General features: G+C 44.7%; 1 protein-coding gene across 1 annotated transcript in view; it reads right to left on the bottom strand.

Moving 5' to 3' along the window:
• Positions 1–22,360, bottom strand: part of LOC111964535 (retinoic acid receptor RXR-alpha-A) — a 153,131-nt gene that overhangs the window by 14,330 nt on the left and 116,441 nt on the right. The window contains exons 6-9 of the mRNA XM_070443480.1: positions 18,481–18,675; positions 6,891–7,020; positions 4,836–4,968; positions 3,268–3,359 (exon numbers count right to left, since the gene is read on the bottom strand). Of these exons, the coding sequence (XP_070299581.1) occupies positions 3,268–3,359; positions 4,836–4,968; positions 6,891–7,020; positions 18,481–18,675 (550 nt within the window). The remainder of the gene's footprint in view (positions 1–3,267; positions 3,360–4,835; positions 4,969–6,890; positions 7,021–18,480; positions 18,676–22,360) is intronic.

The raw sequence follows: 22,360 nt of genomic DNA, 5'->3' as shown, positions 1-22,360 counted from the left end.
CTAAGAGAGGAAAGAAATTGCACAAATTAACTTTTAACAAGGCACACATATAATTGAAAATGCATTCCAGGTGAAAAACCTCATGAAGCTGGTACAGAGAATGCCAAAGAGTGTGCAAGCTGGTCCATTAAGGCAAAGGTGCTAGTTGGAAGGTAATCTCCAAATATTAAAATATATTTTGATATGTTTTAACACTTTTTTGGTTACTTACCATGATTCTCCATATTGTTTATTTACAGTTTGATGTCGCACTATTATTCTACAATGTAGAAAATAGTTTTATAAAAATTAAGAAAAACCCTTGAATGAGTAGTGGTGTCCAAACCTTTGATGGTACTGTATTATCTGTATAGTCAATATATTTCATATCAAAAACCCTCCTCTTCCAAGGTGCATCTACTCACAATATCCAATGGTAACGGTTAGAGTTTGAACCGCTAGGAAACAAAGGAACAAACTGTCAAAATGAAGACCAGAATTGATGGTTCACTATAAATAAGCCTAAAACATTGGCTTTACGATTACATAAAAAAAAAAAGTTAAAATAGAGTTACTATTTAACGATATAACTAGTTTTAAGATCATCTTTGAGAACAAACATCACAAATGGCATGGCATGGGACCCCATTGAAGTTGATATAATGTTTATGAGCCACTGAGATAAAGCATAAGAACAACAGCTTATAAGCCCATTGGAAAATGTGTAGAATGGAAGTTAAATTAGATTTGTAAATGGAATGCTTTTCTCAGCCCATGGCTAAACTGTATATGAAATTGCAAGAATTACCTTTAAAACCTGCAAATCCCTTCTCTGCAGCCAGTAAATGCCAGTCGGAGACCGCACCATTGACCAGCGCACCTACCTTACGTTTAAAAGATAGAATGAGAGAGACATGGTCTGAGGGAACAGGGGCCCCAGGGAACCATGACGGCTTGAGGGAACATAGGACATGACCCCACAGAGGGCTAGCAGCAGAAGAGAACTGGGCAGAGCAGCAGAGGCTAGCAGAGGGTTAGCAAAGAGTTAAGAAGCAGGAGCAGACTTAGGCAGACGAGAACTAGCAGAGCAAGCAGTGGCTAGCAGCAGGCTAGTAGAGCAGAGGGTTATGCAGAGCAGAAGGGTAGCGTTTAGCCAGAGAAGGGGTAGCAGAAGAGGGTGCGAGGCAGAGGGCTAGCAGAGCGGCCCTAGCAAGGCAGCAGAGGCTAGTAGTAGTAGAGGGATAGCAGAGTGGCTAGCAGAGCAGAGGCTAGCAGAGGCTAGCAAGAGCAAGAGGGCTTAGCAAGCAGAGGGATAGCAGAGGGCTAGCGAGCAGAGGGCTAGCAGAGGCAAGAGGGCTAGCAGAGGCTATCAGAACAGAGGGCTAGCAGAGCAGAGGTAGCAGAGGGCTAGCAGAGCAGAGCGCTAGCAGAGGGCTATCAGAGGCTATCAGAGGGCTATGCGAAGCAGAGGGCTAGCAGAGGGCTATCAGAGCAGAGGCTTAGCAGAGCAAGAGGGCTAGCAGAGGGCGCAAGGCTAGAGCGAGGTGGCTAAGCAGAGCAGAGGGCTAAGCAGAGGGGCTATCAGAACCAGAGGGCTAGCAGAGCAGAGGCTAGCAGAGGGCTAGCAAGAGCAGAGGCCTACAGGTGAGAAGGGCATAGTAGAGGGCTAGTCAGAGGTAGCAGAAGGGTACAGAGGGCCTAGCAGAGGCTATCAGAGGGGCTATCAGAGGCTAGCAGAGCTACAGAGCAAGGGCTAGCAAGAGCCAGAGGCCCTAGCAGAGGGCTAGCAGAGGCTAGTAGAGTAGAGGATAGCAGAGGGTGCAAGCCAGAGGGCTAGCAGAGGGGCTATCAGAGGTGCTATCCGAGGGCTAGCAAGAGCAGAGGGCTAGCAAGAGGGCTATCAGAGAGGAGGCTAGCGCAGAGCAGAGGGCTAGCAGAGCAAGAGCCATAGCAGAGGCTAGCAGAAGGGCTAGTAGAGTAGCAGGGAATAGCAGAGGGCTAGCAAGATGAGGGCTATCAGAGGCTATCAGAGGGCTTGCAAAAAGCAGAAGTTGGAGGCTAGAGGCTTGTCTGTGGCGCACTGCGGCAGATGCTGCGGGCCACAAAGTGCCATGCCACTTGACGTGCGGTGGGAATAAACCACTTCAGAACAATTGTTGGTGGGTGATGTCGTGTGTGTGCATCAATAATCAATCCATCAAATGTATTTATAAAGCCCTTTTTACATCTGCAGATGTCGCAAAGTTTCCTTACACAGAAATCCACCTAGCCTTAAGACCCCAAACAGCACAGATGCAAGAGTAGAAGACATGGCTAGGAAAAACTCCCTAAAGCGCAGGGGAAACTCTAGGAAGAAACCTAGAGAGGAACCAGGCTCTGAGGGGTGATCAATCCTCTTCTGGCTGTGCTGTGCCAGGTGGAGATTATAAGATACATGGACATAAGCCAGATCAGTTTCTCTCAAGATGTTCAAATGTTGCATCAGATGACCAGCAGAGTCAAAATAATAATCACAGTGGTGTTAGAGGGTGCAACAGTCAGCGCTCAGAAAACTGTCAGTTGTCTTGTCATAAGCTGAGCATTCAGAGGTCGAGACAGCAGGTGCGAGGTAGAGAGGGACGAGAGAGAGGTGGAGGGAGAGGAGAGAGGAGAGAGAGAAGGAGAGAGGAAGAGAGAGAAGAGAAAGAGAGAAGGAGAGAGGAGAGAGAGAGAGAGAGAGAGAGAGAGAGAGAGAGAGAGAGAGAGGAGAGGAGAAGAGAGAGAGAGAGAGAGAGAGGAGAGAGGAGAGAGAGAGGGAGAGAAGAGGAAGAGAAGAAGAGAGAGAGAGGAGAGAGAGGAAGCAAGAGAGGGAGAGAGAGAGAGAGAGAGGAGGAGAGAGAGAGAGAAGAGAGAGAGAGAGGAGAGAGAGAGAGAGACGAGAGAGAGAGAGAGAGAGAGAGAGAGAGAAGAGAGAAGAAAGAGAGAGAAAAAGGGAGCGGGAGAGAGACAGGGTCAAAAATAGCAGGTCCAGGACAAGGTAGCACGTCCAGTGAACAGGTCAGGGTTCAAAGGCCGCAGGCAGAACAGTTGAAASTGGAGCAGCAGCACGACAAGGAGGGTGTATTATGGTCCTTGAGGGCCACACAGTATAAGAGTTTACTGGTATCATGTGCAGTCATTGTTTGGGAGGTTAAAGTAGCAGGAACAGATGTATTCAAGCAGAACCCTTTTTTTCTGTTATTATAATCTAATAATCTAATCTAAAAGGCTCTGGATTAAAGGGGTGGTAGGAGTGTATGTATGTGATACCTGGGTTGAAGAGGACGATGGCTCGAAGGCACCCCAGCTCTGTCTTATCCATCTGCATGTCTCTCATCTTGGACACCAGTTCTGTGAGCACTCTGGATGGAGAGAGACAGGCTCTTAGAGATCTGACCATCAGCCAGCAACACCTCCCTTGGTCACCGTTCATTACACCCTCCTTTATCTACAGGTGAAACTCAATGGAAACTCAATACAAATCAATTGACAACAAGGCCCAACTGGCCTGACACACATGGGATGTTCAACCAGCTAGAAACCGTACAGCCCTGCCTACACCACGTAATTCAAGCTGCTTAGAACATGTCTGATAAAAGGAAATACATGAACGACATAGCGCAAACATAATCACAGACTGTAACCGAACACTGACATTCCCGGCGCCCGCGTGTGACATCACTAGGCGGGGCTGCGTTTCGTTTTGGGAGTATGACCCGACTGCTCAAACTCCTCACCCCTCTCTGACTCCATCACGCCCYCTCTCTCTCTCCCTCTCCCTATGTCACTCTTTCAAGTCAATTGCAGCTCTTAGCTCATCCTAATTTAATTTGCCTGTTGGAACAATGAGGGTAAAAAAAGACTTGAGTGTTTAAGTTAACCGCCCTCTTCATTTGTATGGCAGAGAGAAGAGYAGAGAAGAGGAAAGGAGAGAAGAAGGAGCAGATAGAGCTTCATTATCAGTCATCTTAATGCGTCCCCAGTTAATGCAAAGATGTAATCCATCCATTAGAAGTAGTGAACTGGCAGTATGCTAATCACTGAGCACAGATTCCCAGCTGGGGATAGAGGAAGATGGAGAGAGAGAGTGGGAGGGGGGAGAAAGAGAAGGAGAGAGAGAAGAGAGAAAGAGAGCAGAGGGAGAGAAAGATGGGAAAGAGAGAGAGAGAGAGCGAGAGAAAGAGAGAGAGAGAGAGAGAGAGAGAGAGAGAGAGAGAGAGAGAGAGCTGTTGCCCTCAAAAGAACACTTCAGTGTGTGACTCAGCATGCCAGGGGACACAGGGTTTAGAGCGTTGGAGTGCTTAACAATACCATCTCTTGGATTGATCTCACAGTGGATGGCCTTATCAACTTCTGTGTACACTGAGAAGGAATATACTGTTCTTTTGTATACATTCGTCTATACAAATGTGACTTTAAAAAACAAACAATGCAACAATAGGCATCAAACGTGACCAATGGAAAAGAAGGTCAATATCTGCTTTGGAATAGTCACAGCCTGCCATGGGATTGCAGTCAAAAGAGTGGGATTTCATCAGGAACGCATTTAAATAGATTTTTTCAAAATGTCTGTCTGAGCAGATCTCCATCTCCCTGTGATGTCCGTTGCCTGTAGCCATACATATTTAATGAATGTGTGTTAATCAATAATAAGAGCACTCTCTGTTACGCATCACTACCTCTTCTTCTGACAGAGCCTTTTCACTGTTACAGGTCAGGGTCTACTTTTCTCTTGCCCAAATTGTAGAAACTGTGGAAACTTCGCATAGCAACCAACAAAAATGTATTTCACAAAGCTGATTGTATCAAGGCAGTGTCAACAGGGTGATCTTGACTACCTGTCAAAGATGGCTCCCACTCCAGCACTGTGGGCGCTGTTACGATGGACGTGTAGCCCTGTTGCTAGGAGGATCCCATCTTTCACCGCTATCGAACGGTGTGAGAAGGATGCGATGAGTAGCTCATTCCACCCTGAGGGAAAAAAGTGAGGGAAGGAAGAATAAGAAGAGAGATAAGGAGTGAAAACCTATTACAAAGTTCATCAAGTTGCATTCAACATTCAAACTAAATTGAGCTGACAACAAGGGAAGGGAATTCCAATGAATCAATTCTAGGCTGATTAGGCAAACCAGAAAGCTCTTTCATGCATAGGTTGTGGGCCATTAGCAGCCCATCTCAGACGTGCTTCCCAGAGAGACAAGTGTTTAACAGGGTGTACTGCGCCTGCCATCCCAATAAAGGCAAAACACTTCATATACCAAGTAAGGGTAAAGCACGGAGAGCGTTGTGCTGTTTGAGTGACAGGGCTCCTTTAACTGTTCTGCCTAGCAACACTATCCGCTTTTCCCCAGAGTTGAGCTGGGAATGAGAGGGGCTAGAATGCTTTAATCTGTGAGACAGCAGACCCAAAGTGGTTATTTATAGAAGACGTGAGCTGAGCGCTGAGAAGAAGAGAGAGGACGCTCTCAGCTAGCTCCAGAACAGCTCTTTCTCAGAAGGTCTCACTCTCTCAATCACTATGGGTACCCAGAAGGAGAATGGTTAGACGGGGTAGGAGAGGGTTAGAGAGATGGATGGGGATGGATCGGCTTCCTCAGGGTGAGTTTGGAAGTGAACTGTGTAATTCTTAAGTGATAATGCACSAGAAGCAGGTGTTTGGAGGATATATTGGCACAGGTTTGTCGAGGGCCGGCAAACCATGTCAATATATCCTCCAAACACCGGCTTTGAGGGCATTATCGCTTTTATACAACAAGTTATCAACATATTCAAATAATGATTGACATATTTTTATWAAAAAYATATTTTGATGAATTCATTCATACTATTTCATACTTCCACAAGATATAGTCCTGACYCAAATCTAGGGTTGCTACCCAAGCCGACTGGTTGTCCATTACTGTTGGTTCGGTTGCCAGTCTTTTTTGTTCTGTATRTATGGACGCGACCCATATTGGCTGGCAACGTTCTTATCCCTTGCTTGCCAGCTAGCCAACTACTACTAACTTARAGTCATGTCAAACAGTGCAGCCAGAATAACAATGAAGTWGCTGCATTTGCATGTGTTTAAGCTGTTTTCTAGTGACATGTATTTGGATACATCCATAACAATGAGCTAATGATGCGCAATTTCACCTGGCATAGAACATAAGTTCTCTTGTCAGGACACTGTTGTTCGAGAGCTAACCTAGAACACAGCTAACACAATCACTTCAAACTGAAGCTGGAAAGACTTCAAACTAGCTGCACTTCGTTTCATTTTGCCTGTTTTCTATTGATAGTTCTTTGTATATATCCATAAAAATGGTMTTGATTCATAATTTCGACTGGCTGAGAAAAGCTGCCTACCTGTCTCATCCCGACTCCCGACACCTTCATTACTATGGGACAGCTGGAGATCGAATTTGAATAATGAAACAATGTTGCAAATGTCGGAGAGACAGACAGCAAGATTTATACAAATCTCCGCTGTTGAAAACCAAATGTTAGTTTAAAATCAAGTGTATAAATTGCCTGGCTGGGCTGATGAGACAGTGGACTGTGCAGTCAGATGGAACAGAGTAAATAGGCATTTTAACGTCATAGATTTAGCCGGTGGTAACTTGTGGAATAGACACRGGCTGGAATGCGGTTTTAACCAATCAGCTTTCAGGATTAGACCCACCCYTCGTATAAGGAGCGACAAGCAATCAGCAACATATAGGGAAAATACTTAAAAAACCCTCACAAATGATGATGGCATACATAAAGAATATGACAGATTATTCATTCTATGAGATTGACTGCTCTTGACCTACAAATAGCCTACAAAGCCCATAATGCTGCAGTGACCTMCCCATGGGGATGCTGATGTGGTCTGATGAATGTTCATGACCTGGTCGTGTTGAACTCACCTGCTCGTAGGAGGATGACCTGGTCGTCCAGGGGCAGCTCAGAGAAGTGGGGGATCCTCTTGGCCCACTCCACCAGTGTAAAGAGTTGCTTGTCGGCTGCTTGGCAGATGTTAGTCACCGGGTCATTGGGCTGGAGAGAGACATACGGGAAGGATTGCTGTCACAAATACATTTAGCAAAGACTGAAAGATACTTAAGTGATAATGCCCAAAAAGACAGTGTTTGGAGGATATATTGGCACGCATGTTGCAAACCGTGCCAATATATCCTCCAAACACCGGCTTTGAGGGCATTATCACTTTTATACAACGGGTTACCAGATTTCATTTGAATATTGAAACAATGTTCCAAATGTCGGAGAGACAGACAGCAATGTTTATACAAATCTCTGCTGTTGAAAACTAAATGTTAGTCTAAAAGAAATGTGAGATAATGTCTAGATGCTTTTTATAGCGGAGATCAAGTTTATAAATTGCCTGGCTGGGCTGATGAGACAGTGGATTGCGCAGTCAGATGGAACAGAGTAAATAGGCATTTTAACATCATAGATTTAGCCAGTGGTAACTTGTGGAATAGACCTCAGCTGGAATGCGGTTTTAACCAATAAGCATTCAGGATTAGACCCCCCCGTTTTATAAATTGTGACGTGTGTGGTTGAATGTGTATTATGCGAACACACTGTGTGCATGTGCATTCTTGCTGCATACAGTATGTGTCCAGTCACAGCAGTGCACCACCGGATGAGAGAGCAGCACAGGGCCTGATCTGCTGAGCCAAGACCCCCCCCCCCCCCCCCCAGCAGCACAGGGCCTGATCTGCTGAGCCAAGACCCCCCCCCCCCACACACACACCCCTGCCTTGTGAATGATCACCTCTGAGGAGGAGCGAGCAGGAAGGCAAAACAAACAATGATTCTGTCCCAGCCCGAGGAGGAAATACCTGCAGAGAAGCAGCAGTAAAAAATGACTCTCTCCAAGCAAGCAATTCCTTTGGAAAACTTCTACCTACAGAAGGCCATATGGAGTGTTCAGACAGAAAGCAAAAAGAGGTTGAACTGACACAGAGTTAAGGAAAAACTGTTTGGGCGTTCAAGTGTGAATTCATTTAATGCGTGAGCGTACGAGAATGAGTCTTAAAAAGGCAATTCCACCACTTTTCAACCTTACTACCTTACTCTCTATCTCCAGCACAATAGCAATGTCTACAGTGCATTTCTATGTTTTGTAGAAAAAAAAGAACTACCTGATGACATCTTCAAAAGTTCAAACATTTTAAAAACTCGTTGCAGTTTTTGAAAATCAAAGTTTTTTTGCTTTTAATCCTAACCTCTTTTAATGACCTTTCTTCTTATCGTTTTAACCACAAATCATTGAAACGCACCGTTTTCACATATGTAGACACTGGTTTGGTGCTGGAGATATTGAATATGAAGTTGAAAAGAGGCAGAATTGCCCTTTATGAAAATAGCTTTCAAGAAAGCTAAACAAGTTATAGACTCTGTAATTATATGGAATAGTGAGACTGTATTCTCACTCACCACCTGGGTTATATTCCTGACTCAGACAGAGTAAAGTCTGGATGAAAAAGGTCAAAATGTAAAGTATATGGACGAAAAGTTAGCAGAGGACAACATGAAAATGAGAGATCTGAAAGATAGAGGAAAAGAACTGAGAGAGAGAGAGAGGATGGATGGAAATACGGATGTGAACGGACAAGAGCAAAGAAACCTCAAGTTTTAGAAGCCATCAAACTGAAGGCCTTACTCGAGGCCTCACTCAACCCAGGAGGAAACCGTGGTTAGTGAAGGAGGCAAGCACTTCTAACGTATAAACATATCCAGTGGAGAGAAAAAATGTCCCCATCAATGTTATCAATAACAAAACGTATCTTCTCTCGCTCCCCAACTTCTCTCTCTCACCAAATCCCACAGATCAATGCTGAAAGCTCGGAAGATCTCAACTACAACTGTAGCTCTCTGGAGAAGATTAGAGTAAGATGAGAAAAATGAATTGCACCTCCTCTTCCTTCCATTCTTCCTCTACTTCAAATGCTCAGGCCTAAGACTACCCACTCCATCCCCCCTTCCTTCCTCCCTCCCTATAGTGTGAAACTATCACTGACTGACGAGAATCAGATACGACCGCTTGAAATATGAAACAGTATGAAACAGTTAACCAGACACAAAGCCAGCACTGTTTTGAAAACTGAAAGTAGTTTTTCTTTGGGAGGAGAAAGAAAAGKATCTTATAAATATTGAAGCATCTGGTCTCTGTGGGAGTCGTTGTGGACCGCACGGCTCAGCGCGACAGTTTTTCCGCCTGTATTTCTCCTTCAAACACATAAACAAATCTGCTAATTCATTCCAAAGGCAGCCGCAGCCCAAACAAAACAAAACAAAAGGGGCTGTATTTTYTGTCCCTGTCGAGGCCTCTCAAAAGAATACAACTCCCAGAGTTCTCGTTAAACACGGGGAAGGCTCATGAATATTGCATGGCTCTCTTAGCCGTGTTTACACTGACCTCGTTTCTCACTGTATACACCATGAAGATGACAGGAGAGAACATAGACCACACTCCCGCCATGAGCACATATTACCTCACTGTAGGTGAGTGAGAAGACACCAGTCAGAGGATGTTACGGGGAGTCACAGTGGAAGAGACCACAATGCCTTCCGAGGTCTGGAAGAATAATTGTATTTTTATTTAACCTTTATTTAACTAGGCAAGTCAGTTAAGGACAAATTCTTATTTACAATGATGAACTTCTTAACTATCTTRTTAAGATGATTGTCGCTAGGCAACCGAGCTAGCTAGCTATCTATATTAAACATGTTCAATTGCTTTCATTAGCTTATTTTCTCTCTGCCTTGAGTTTAAGACAAAGGTTCAGCTATCTTGGAATTAAGAATATTTCCAAATATTTTCTCACAATGAAATATAGGAAGAAACTTAAGAACATTTTCAAGAACTTTATTGAGGAATAGCAACTTTTCATGAATGTATTTTTAAGTATAAAGTTAAGGAYAAAATGGCACTCAAGTATACGTTTCTTCTTAAGAAGATTTTGTGAATTCGGGCCCAGGCCAAGAGGGACCACCGTGACCTTACAGAACCCATAGCTGTCTGTGAGAGAAACTCTTTTACATTCCTTCTCTGTGAACATCCTTTGCTCTGGAGGATAGGGGGCCAGCTGATCATTTTCTGAAAGAGACGTAACCCTCCCCAGAGGAGAGACGTAACCCTCCCATGAGAAAGAGATAGAGAGATGTGGAAAGGGAGTGTGAGCGTTTGGGCTTATGAGAGACGCTTTGAGGACACCTCTTAATGCTTGCCGCAAACATGAGTGTTTTTTGTTCCAGACTGAATTGAAGGCTTTGGTGTGCATTATTCACAGCCAATATCCATCTCAGCCTCTCCTCTCACGGAAATGCCTGGCTTGCATATCGTCCTATTAAATTTTGATCACTTGTGGAGGGGAGAGATCAGAGACTGGCTTTTACATTTTTCATATTCTGCTTAAACCCCACTACAGTTGCATGACAACAAAGATAGTAGTCAATAGATGATTTGTCCCTAATCCAAATTTTCAACAAAATTGTGAGTTGAGAGTAAAGATCTCATGATGGGCTGTTTGTTGAAGAAGAGTATTGAGAGTACCCTCAACCAAGTACCCTCTGAACAACATTAGCGTACCTCTCTGTTTGGACAGACACAGCAGAGAGAGAGAGAGACAAATAATTATGCAACTTGGCAGATTCAAACAGCACACAAGGTTGGATTATACACGGACAGAATGAGAAAAATCCATAGCGAAAGAGAGAGGGATAGTGAGAAAGAGCCAGACAGAGGTATGAAAAAATCCCCAGAATGGCGTGTTACCCCACTCCTCCCCATCCCTCCCTCCTTGAAGAGAAGGCCCTGGCTTGTCTGACTGAAGGCATGTTACTAATGCCTGTTTAACTCCGGTTCTAGGTCACCATGAGATAAACACACTTTATTCAGCTTCGCCAAACCCCGGTCATTAGACAGTGGCAGTCCCCATTCATGGTGTGCATTCACGGGCCCTGGCCCAGGGATTCACTAACACAGGGGGCAGAGGGGATCCTAATATACTGGGACTGCCTGCCAAGGGGACACCGCACGGGGACACATTCCAACACTGACTGTGSTCTACCCTTGTTTAATCGACTCCTAACTATGGATGCACGATATATCGGTGAACATATCGGAATAGGACGATATTAGCTAAAAATGCAAACATAAGTATCGGCCGATGTCTAGTTTAACGCCGAAGTTAAAAAKCGATGTCAAAGCTACCGTGCTTACCTATATAACGTGGCTACACATGCAACCTAGCCCACAATGTCTGCTGTGTGGATCGAGCAGTCAACAAGTCCAGCAGTCATTTGAAAGAGTAAGAAAAATTCAGTGAGACAACTCAAAGGGCGAAATCCATTAAWGCCAAGYTAATGGAATTCATTGCCCTTGACAATCAACTGTTCTCTGTCGTGGGTGATGTTGGCTTTCGCTGACTGGTCGAGCACCGGTACACACTACCAAGTGCGCTATTTTTCAGATGTTGCCCTACCGGAGTTACACAGTAATAGCGTCACTGCTATTAGTTTCACAACATACATACTATGGAACGCCGTTTGGGTCTTTGCGTGTCAAAAAAGATACAGTASCACTGTCAAAGCTGTACAAAAAAGTCTGCAAAGACCGGCCATGAACGATGTGTTCCCGCGTTGGTAATAAAGCAAAATTTGTTCGACCGCAACTTCTGGGATAGCTATCTTTAGCTTAGTACCTAGCTAGCACCAATACAACCAGCCTAAAAACAATAACCAGTAGAAACTGCAGTCATTTTCATTATTCTTAGCAATGATTTAGGAATCCTTGTGAGTATTTGCGAGGTTGCCACTTGTTGTTTGCTTATTGAAATTGAACTTCAGTTCATGAAAATAAATAGCTAGCCAGCTACTTAACCCTGTTGCCCAAAGCTAACGTTATAACCAGCCAGCTAGCTTCATCTGGCTAGTGAGGCTCGACCGGACCGGGTTATGTGTTGTGAAGCTAGCCACAATAAGGATTAGGCACAATCGTGTAACTTGCGGTTTGCCTTCAAAATAAAAGTATGTCTTTGACAGTGATGCAAATGAATACAAATAGTATAATTATGCCATACTTTTACCTTGAAGGCTAAGCGCAAAGTCCACTATTGTGGCTAATCCTTATTGTGGCTAGCTTCACATAGATGGGTCCGACCACCATTATTGAAATAAGAACTGTCTTACAAATTAGGGTTATTTTAGATGATGACACCTAGCTATATAGTTAGCTAGCTAACTATAGCTACTAAAGCAGATGTCGTGTTATTTGACACGTCAAATAGTGTTATTTGACATGTATCTTTTTTGACACGCAAAGACCCAAACAGCGTTACATAGAATTCCTGGCTGATAATGAAACGACTGAACAAATGAACCAAGAAACAGCACAGCAAGTAAGTGAAAGAAATAGGTTTTGATTATGTTTTACTGGTAGTGGGGACATACGTAAATGCCATTTTTGGTCAGTGTGGTGTGTGTGTGAGTGTAACCTTTATTTAACTAGGCAAGTCAGTTAAGACCAAATTCTTATTTACAATGACGGCCCGGGCGACGCTGCGCCAATTGCGCGCCACCCTTTGGGACTCCCAATCACGGCCGGATGTGATACAGCCTGGATTCGAACCAGGGACTGTAGTGACGCCTCTTGCACTGAGATGCAGTGCCTTAGACCACTGCGTCCATGTGTGTGTGTTAACTATTTAACTGTACTAGAACGCTTAAAAGGCAGCTAAAATTTAAAATATTGGTTATCGGTATCAGGTTTTTTTGGCAAGGAAAATATCGGATACCGTTATCGGCCCAAAATAATCATATGGATGCATCACTACTCCTAACTTTTCATATGATTATGAGGATCGTTTTCAGTGTCAATTGAAATATCAATAGAAGGGGAACTAGGAGGTGTCTCAGCAGTTGTCTTTAGCTAGGGCAAATTAGATTAATAAAAATGTCACACATTACCCAATCTACATGGCCTATTGAACTACAACTCCCCATTACAATCATTACCTTAAACCATAGCAAGAAATAAACGAAAACCTACAAATATGGATCCACTAGAAATGACCAAGAATTACTCGAAAATGACCAAAACAACTGGTATTTCTCTGCCTTTATCAAAGCTATATTTCTAGAAAAGATCGATATCCTCCTCTATCTCCTGCAGGGCACCCCCTGTTGGTGTCAGAGCCCCAGCGGTGAGATGTAGAGCGGAGTAGTTACGGCAAGGCGAAGCCCAGACAGACACACACACACACAGAGTGATTTAGTSTGTCAGAGAGCTGCCAGCCCCTCCCCTCTCCTTTCCCTCTCCTCCAAAATGTCAACGCTCATCACGTACATTTCCATCTACCCATAAACAGCTCCCATTTACTCACATAACAGCCTTCAGAGTTCTACCTTCACTTCACAGGACACTTCCCCCCAGAACAGACGAGTCCAAGAAGAAGCACTCACTCCCTCCCTCCTTCCTCTGTCCCGCTCTCCCTCCTTCCCTCTCCTACACAACTGCTCTGTGTCTGTTGTTCCAGTAGGATTCCTGAGAAACCAGAGGTTGGTGAGATGCTGTCGGTAAAACCTTCCTTAGATTAGATGATCAAATCACATACAACTGGTGTAGAATTCACCGTGAAATGCTTGCTTACGAGGCCTTCCCAACAATGCAGAGTTAAAATATATAAACAGTAACACAAGAGTGGAGCAATATAAAGGGAGTACCAGTACCAGAGCAATGGGCAAAGGTGTGAGGTATTTGAGGTAGATACAGTGCATTTGGAAAGAATTCAGACCCCTTGACTTTTTCCACATTTTGTTACGTTACAGCCTTATTCTAAAATGGATTAAATAAAACATTTTCCTTAACAATCTATAACCCCCCCCCCCCAAAAAATAAAAAAAATAATAAAAAATAAATAAATAAATACAATCTATAACCCATAATGACAAAGCGAAAACAGGTTTTTAGAAGTTTTTGCTAATTTATTAARGATAAAAAACATAAATACCTTATTTACATAAGTATTCAGACCCTTTGCTATGAGACTAGAAATTGAGCTCAGGTGCAGCCTGTTTCCATTGATCATCCTTGAGATGTTTCTACAACTTGATTGGAGTCCACCTGTGCTAAATTCAATTGATTGGACATGATTTGGAAAGGCACACACCTGTCTATATAAAGTCCCACAGAGCAAAGACCAACCCATAAGGTTGAAGGAATTGTCCGTAGAGCTCCGAGACAAGATTGAGTCGAGGCACAGATCTGGGAGGTACCAAAAAATGTCTGCAGCACTGAAGGTTCCCAACAACACAGTGGCCTCCATCATTCCTAAATGGAAGAAGTTTGGAACCACCAAGACTTTTAATAAAGCTGGCTGCCCGGCCAAACTGAGCAATCGGGGGAGAAGGGCCTTGGTCAGGGAGGTGACCAAGAACCCGATGGTCACTCTGAAAGAGCTCCAGAGTTCCTCTGTGAAGATGGGAGAACCTTCCAGAAGGACAGCCATCTCTGCAGCACCCCACCAATCAGACCTTTATGGTAGAGTGGCCAGATGGAAGCCACTCTTCAGTAAGGCACATGAAAGCCCACTTGGAGCTGGCCAAAAGGCACCTAAAGGACTCTCAGACCACGAGGAACAAGATTCTCTGGTCTGATGAAACCGAGATTGAACTCTTTGGCCTGAATGCTAAGCATCACGTCTGGAGGAAACCTGGCACCATCCCTATGATGAAGCATGGTGGTGGCAGCATCATGCTTTGGGGACGTTTTTCAATGGCAGGGACTGGGAGACTAGTCAGGACCGAGGGAAAGATGAATGGAGCAAATTACAGAAAGATAAAAACTTGCCCCAGAGCGCACAGGATCTCAGACTGGGGCGAAAATTCACCTTCCAACAGAACAATGACCCTAAGCACACAGCCAAGACAACGCAGGAGTGGCTTCGGGACACGTCTCTGATTGTCCTTGAGTGGTCCAGCCAGAGCCCTGTATTGAACCCAATCAAACGTCTCTGGAGAAACCTGAAATAGCTGTGCAGAGACGCTCCCCATCCAACCTGACAGAGCTTGAGAGGATCTGCAGAGAAGAATGGGAGAAACTCCCCAAATACAGGTGTGCCAAGCTTCTCGCGTCATACCCAAGAAGAGGCTGTACTCGCTACCAAAGGTGCTTCAACAAAGTACTTTAAAGGGTCTGAATACTTATGTAAATGTGATATTTCAGTTATATTTGCAAAATTTTCTAAAAACCTGTTTTCGTTTTATCATTATGAGATATTGTGCATAGATTGATGAGGGGAAAAAAACATTTAAATACATTTTAGAATAAGGCTGTAATGTAACAAAATGTGGGAAAAGTCAAGGGGTCTGAATACTTTCCGAATACACCGTACGTACACGAGGTATTTGAGGTAGATACGTGAAGGCAGGGTAAAGTGACTAGGCTTCAGGATAGATAATAATAAGAATGTGTGTGTGTGTGTCTGTGTGCGTAATGCGTATTTACTTGTGTTTGTGTTGTGTCGGTATGCGTGCGTGTGTTATGTGTGTATGTGCATATGTAGTGTATATGAATGTGTGTGGGTTTTCTGTGGGAGTGTCAATGTAGTATGTATGAGTGAGTGTTTATATGGTGTGTGTGTGTATATGTAGTCTAGTGTACATAGATAGGGTCAGTGCAAGATAGAGTCAGTGCAGATTGTTTGGGTACCATTAATTTACTATTTAGCAGTCTGGCTATTTAGCAGTCTTACGTATGGCTTGGGGGTAGAAGCTGTCTCGGGAGCCTGTTGGGCCAAGAGCCGATGCTCCGGTACCGTTTGCTGGACGGTAGCCGAGTGAACAGTCTATGGCTAGGTTGGCTGGAGTCTTTGGCAATTTTTCGTGCCTTCCTCTGACACCGCCTGATATAGAGGTCCTGGATGGCAGGGAGCTCGGCACCAGTCATGCACTGGTCTGTCCACACCACCTTCTGTAGCATTTTGTGGTCAAGAACAAGTGACGTGCATTCGCTATACCAAACGTGATGCAGCTAGTCAAGATGCTCTCGATGGTGCAGCTGTAGAACTTTTTGAGGATCTGAGAGCCCATGCCAAATCTTTTCAGCCTCCTGAGGGGGAAGAGGCGCTGCAGTGCCCTCTCCACGACTGTGCGGGTGTGTGTGGACCATGTTAATTCCTTAGTCTGTTGTATTATTCACGGTTGAGCCAGACAGAGTCTAGAACTCAAGTACTATTTGAGAAGGTCTGGTCACACAAATTTCCTAAGTGGCAAAGGTCCAGATGGATATAGTCATTTATCAGCGTAGTAACAAACCCCTACCTCYCAACCCATGTGACCCCAAACTGTTTATACCCCTCTTGTTGGCGGAGAGAACATTTTGCAGTTTTATAGGTAATTTCCCGCAATTCTACACATTTTACTTGGGGCAGAGAATTGTTTTGATGTTTTAAAGCTTATTTCCTGCGGCCTTGTGAAGTAAGCATTTCATGGTAAGGTCTACACCTGCTGTATTCGGCGACTGTGACAAATACTATTTGATTTGATGTGATTTGTTCCTCATCCTCATGTTGGCTAATGGCTGCTCCCTGTCAATCAAGCGATACCCTGGGGAGTCCTGCTCCAGAGAGGATAATGAAGATTGTCAGATTGCAGCATAGTTGCACTCTAATGGTGTGGCAAATTGTTGTGATAACACTGATTACATGTTAATAATGGCCATTACTGCAAAGACACACGTCAGAGGCTGAGGAACCTGTTTCATACCGAGGGAACATTTTAGAAAATGCAGAATGAGTGTGTATGTGCATGTGCATATGTGGATAAGTGTGTTGGTGTCATTGTACATATACAGTGCATTCGGAAAGTATTCAGACCCCTTGCCTTTTTCCACATTTCATTATTGTAAAATGGATTCAATCGTTTTTTCCCCCTTTTCAATCTACACACAATACCCCATAATGACAAAGCAAAAACAGGTTTTTAGACATTTTTTTAAACTAAAATGAAATAAAATGGAAATATCACATTTACATAAGTATTCAGACCCTTTACTTAGTACTTTGTTGAAGTACTTTTGGCAGATATTACAGCCTCGAGTCTTGTTGGATATGACGCTACAAGCTTGGCACACCTGTATTTGGGGATTTTCTCTCCATTCTTCTCTGCAGATCCTCTCAAGCTCTGTCAGGTTGGATGGGGAGCATTGCTGCACAGCTATTTTCAGGTCTCTCCAGAGATGTTTGATCGGGTTCAAGTCTGGGCTCTGGCCGGGCCACTCAAGGACATTCAGAGACGTCCCGAAGCCACTCCTGCGTTGTCTTGGCTGTGTGCTTAGGGTCATTGTCCTGTTGGAAGGTGGACCTTCACCCCAGTCTGAGGTCCTGAGCGCTCTGGAACAGGTTTTCATCAAGGTTCTCTAAGTACTTTGCTCCGTTCATCTTTCCCTCGATCCTGACAAGTCTCCCAGTCCATGCCGCTGAAAAACAAACAACCACCACCATGCTTCATCATAGAGATGGTGCCAGGTTTCCTCCAGACGTGACGCTTGGCATTCAAGCCAAAGAGTTCAATCTTGGTTTCATCAGACCAGAGAATCTTGTTTCTCATTGTCTGAGAGTCTTTAGCTGCCTTTTGGCAAACTCCAAGGGGGCTGTCATGTGCCTTTTACTGAGGACTCGCTTCCGTCTGGCCACTCTACCATAAAGGCCTGATTGGTGGGGTGCTGCAGAGATGGTTGTCCTTCTGGAAGGTTCTTCCATCTCCACAGAGGAACTCTAGAGCTCTGTCAGCGTGACCATCTGGTTCTTGGTCACCTCCCTGACCAAGGCTCCTCTCCCCCGATAGCCCAGTTTGGCCGGGCGGCCAGCTCTAGGAAGAGTCTTGGTGGTTCCAAACTTCTTCCATTTAAGAATGAGGGAGGCCACTGTGTTCTTGGGGACCTTCAATGCTGCAGAAATGTTTTGTTACCATTCCCCAGATCTGTGCCTCGACACAATCCTGTCTCGGAGCTCTACGGATAATTCCTTCGACCCCGGGGTTGGTTTTTGCTCTGACATGCACTGTCAACTGTGGGACCTTACATTGACAGATGTGTGCCTTTCCAAATAATGTCAAATCAATTGAATTTACCACAGGTGGACTCCAATCAAGTTGTAGAAACATCTGAAGGATGATCAATGGAAACAGGAAGCACCTGAGCTCAATTTCGCGGGTCATAGCAAAGGGTCTGAATACTTGTGTAAATAAGGTATTTCTAAACACTTCTAAGAACCTGTTTTCACTTTGTCATTATGGGGTATTGTGTGTAGATTGAGGGGGATTTTTAAAAATGTAATCCATTTTAGAATAAGGCTGTAACGTAACAAAATGTGGAAAAAGTCAAGCGGTCTGAATACTTTACGAATGCACTGTATGTGTGTGTGTAAACGGCTCCTGCTCTTCAGGACAGAGTACAGGGTGAACAGTACATACGGTGTAGTGACTCACCGAGTTGGATGGCATGCCCAGGTTGGTCTCGATGTAGGTCTCTGTCTTGGGTTCCACAGCGAGCTCTGCCTCCAGGATCTTCTCCACGGGCATGTCCTCGTTGACGCTGCTGGTGGACTCCACCTCGTTCTCACTGCGCTCTTTGGCCCGCTGGCGCTCCTCCTGGACGGCTGTGTGTAACAAAACTGGTTCCGGTCACTACTGCTGCTGCGGTGTTGTCTAGTGTGTGCGGTGTTTGTGTGTGTGTGTACATATGTAAATAGTGCGTGTGTATCATTATTATTACATTAAGTGTGATATAAAGACCGAGGTAACAGATCTACACTGAAATATGTGAGTCCCCATAATTACAGGACACATGAATAGAGACATGACAGGAAATACAGTAGAGTGTAGACACAACATATGCAAACGCTTCATACAAGGACCCTCTCTCCTGCTGTGTCTCAATGTAGAGCACAATAACAAACAACAAGCTCCTTTCATGACCACCATATATTGACACATTAATAATGAATGTGGTATGAGTCCTCATTTACGCCCTGCATGTTTACCACAGACACTGTGACAGAATGGCTTTGACAGACTGACTGGCGCACAGACACACACGTCAATGGGGTCTTTGTGTAAAATAATGTTGTTTTTAGTCTGTCCAGTAAATAACAGTCTCACTAAGTCTCTGTGTAAAGCYGGGCCTTGTTGGATCTGCTGTGTGATTGGCTTGGCAGGGAGACACAGGAAGTGGTTTGTGTGCTGAGCAGACACCGAGGCTCACTGTGGCCGAGGCAACCCTAACCGCACCTCCACCCAGAGAGGCGTATGTGTGCTCATATGAGACCGTAAGGGGAGGCGGTTGCTATGCGCTGCCTCTGGGTTTCAACCCATTTCTTCCCTCTCCTCTTCCCAATAAACGTAAACCCCCCCCCCCCACACACTCTACACACACACACATCTGCACACACACACACATCTACACCACACACACACACATCTGCAACACACACACACACACATCTACACACCACACACACATCTGCACACACACACACACACACAAATCTACACACCACACACATCTCACCACACCACACACAATCTACACACACACACATCTACACACACACACACATCTGCACACACACACATCTGCACACAACACATCTACACACACACACACACACATCTACACAACACACACACACACACACACAACATCTGCACACACACACATCTGCACACACCTACACAACACACAGCTATACACACACATCTACACACGCACACACCAACACACCACACACACAACCACACCACACACCACACACACACACACACACCACACACACACACACACACACACACACACACACACACACACACACACACACACACACACACACACACACACACACCAACACACACATGCACCACAAATGAAAGACACTTCATATTCTTTTATTTTTTCTTCTTCTTCCTTCCTATTCCAAGTGCTGAATCACAGGGGTGGGGGTTCTGGGAAGGGGAGAACAGGGAGAGAATAGGAGGGGAGGAGGAGGGGGGACAAGGGGCCCCACTTTAGAGGAACTGCTGTCTGGCGGTGGAAGTCAGCCCAAGGGTAGAATAGTTGTGCTGGAGTCAGAGAGAGGTGAGGAGGGCTGAAATCATGTTAGCTTTATTTCCCCCTTCCCCTGACTGGGAGAGCATCAATTCATTTAATCCTGTTTTTCTGCGGATTCGCTCAGCCTTTTGGACTACCGCTGCCTTGCTCTCCCCCTGCCTCAGGCTACAGGGGGGCTTAGGCAGCACAGTGAGGTGAAAGGCAGTAAATGATAATATCCTTGAACGGAGGTTGAGCCCTATGATGATATAAATAAGAGTGAATGGGGGTAGGGAGGGAGGGATGAGGGGTGCATGCTGAGGTCAAGACAAATTGGCCCGAGAAAGAAAAMCTCTTATCTACTTATCATAGACTCTCTTGTTTTCTCTTTTCCTTTGCTTTGGTTTTGTTCTGTGTCTGATACTCATTGGTTAAGGGTGGGATCAACATCTGCATGTRGGTCTACGATCAGTTTTGTATTGTTTTGCCTGGTGCAGTGGTTCATATTCAGAACAGGGAAAGCTGATCCTAGAATAACATAAAGTMATTTCTGATATGGAYGGGGACTGTGTGCTTCAGATTATGCACCMTAATAACTGGAATCCCACATTGTGTCACGTTGTGTCATTGTGTCTAAAGCCATACTATTTAATGACTGAACTTAGCAGTTAAAATAGTATTCCAGATCAATATTTCACCTTAGAGAGTGAMGACGCGGTTCTGATGGAGAGAGCTAGTGTGTCATCCACTCTCTGCTTCCTACAGGAAGTGTGAACAAGTGTGCTAAGAGTGCTAATGTCCTCCTCTCTTATGAAGTGCTAAYACAACCTCTTCCATTTTCTCTCCCTCTCTTGTGGTAAATCAGTGCTCTTCAAGTGAAATCAGAAATTCTTCATCATGTCTGCCTATGAAGGCAACCAATCACTGAAACATTCTCAAGCTAGTCTTGTCAATGAAAGAGCCCTGATATGAATCACCTGTAATAAAACATTTTCCATTAGCTGCTTATTTCAATCTTGAACGCCTCTGAGGAAGTCAGTAATTCTACATGCACAATGTGAGTCCTCTGCAATTACTGCTCCTCATTCAATAGTAATGAAGAGGCAGATGAGTTGAGCTCTCATTATCACACAAGTGATCTCAACACACTTCAAGTTCTCTACATGAGGAGCTGAATGATTCCTGACACAGAGGGAAGGTTGAAGTGATTCTGTGTGTGTGTTGTGTGTGTGTGGTGTGTGTGTGTGTGTGTGTGTGTGTGTGGTGTGTGTGTGTGTGTGTGTGTGTGTGTGTTTGTGTGTGTGTGTTGGTGTGTGTGAGAGAGAGAGAGAGGGATAGAGAGAGAGCAGAGAATTAGAAAGATAGACAGAGAGATAGAGAGAGAGATAGTACAGACAGGCAGAGAGAGAGGAAGGTAGAGAGAGAAGAGGTAGAGAGAGAGAGAGGATAGTACAGACAAAGGCAGATGCAGAGAGAGAGAGAAGAGAGAGAGAGAGAGAGATGTAGAGAGAAAGAGAAGAGAGAGAGTAGGAGAGATAGAGAGAGAGAAGAGAGAGAGGAGAGAGAGAGAGAGAGAGAGAGATAGTACAGACAGGCAGAGAGAGAGAGAGAGTGTGTGAGAGAGAGAGATAATAGCAGACAGGCGAGAGAGAGAAAGTGGTAGTGAGAGAAGAGAGAGAGTAGTACAAAGACAGGCAGAGAGAGGAGAGGAGAGGGAAGGAGAGAGAGAGATAGTTACGACAGGCAGAGAGAGAGAGGAGAGAGAGAGAGAGTAGAGAGAGAGAAGCAGAAGGAGAGAGAGAGAGCTGAGAGAGAGAGAGAGAGATGTACAGAAAGGAGAGAGAGAGAGGAGAGAGAGAGAGAGAGACTATACAGACAGGCAGAATGATGAGAGAGAGTGTGTGAGAGAACAGGATGAGGGCGAGAGAGATACAGTAAAACAATGACAGGCAGAAGAGAGAGAGAGAGAGTGAAGGAGATAGGAAGAGAGGAAATGTACAATCGGCCAGGCAAGGAGAGAAGATAGAAAGAAGAAACTACATAAGAACATATAGAGAAATGTGAGTGAGAGAGAGATAGAGAGAGAGATAGTACAAGCCAGGCAGGAGAGAGAAGAGAGAGAGAAGAGAGAGAGACGAGAGAGAGGTAGGAGAGAGAAAGAGGAGTGAGAGAGAGGAGAGAGAGAGATAGAAGAAGAAGAGAGAGGAGAGAGTGAGAGAGAGAGAATAGTACAACCGATGACAGGGCAGAGAGAGTGAGAGAGTGTGTAGAAGGAGAAGCAGG

This window comes from Salvelinus sp. IW2-2015, linkage group LG5 (assembly GCF_002910315.2).
Source record: "Salvelinus sp. IW2-2015 linkage group LG5, ASM291031v2, whole genome shotgun sequence".
Classification (NCBI taxonomy): domain Eukaryota; kingdom Metazoa; phylum Chordata; class Actinopteri; order Salmoniformes; family Salmonidae; genus Salvelinus; species Salvelinus sp. IW2-2015.
Note: the sequence above shows the minus strand (reverse complement) of the source record. Positions and strands in the feature narration are given on the sequence as shown.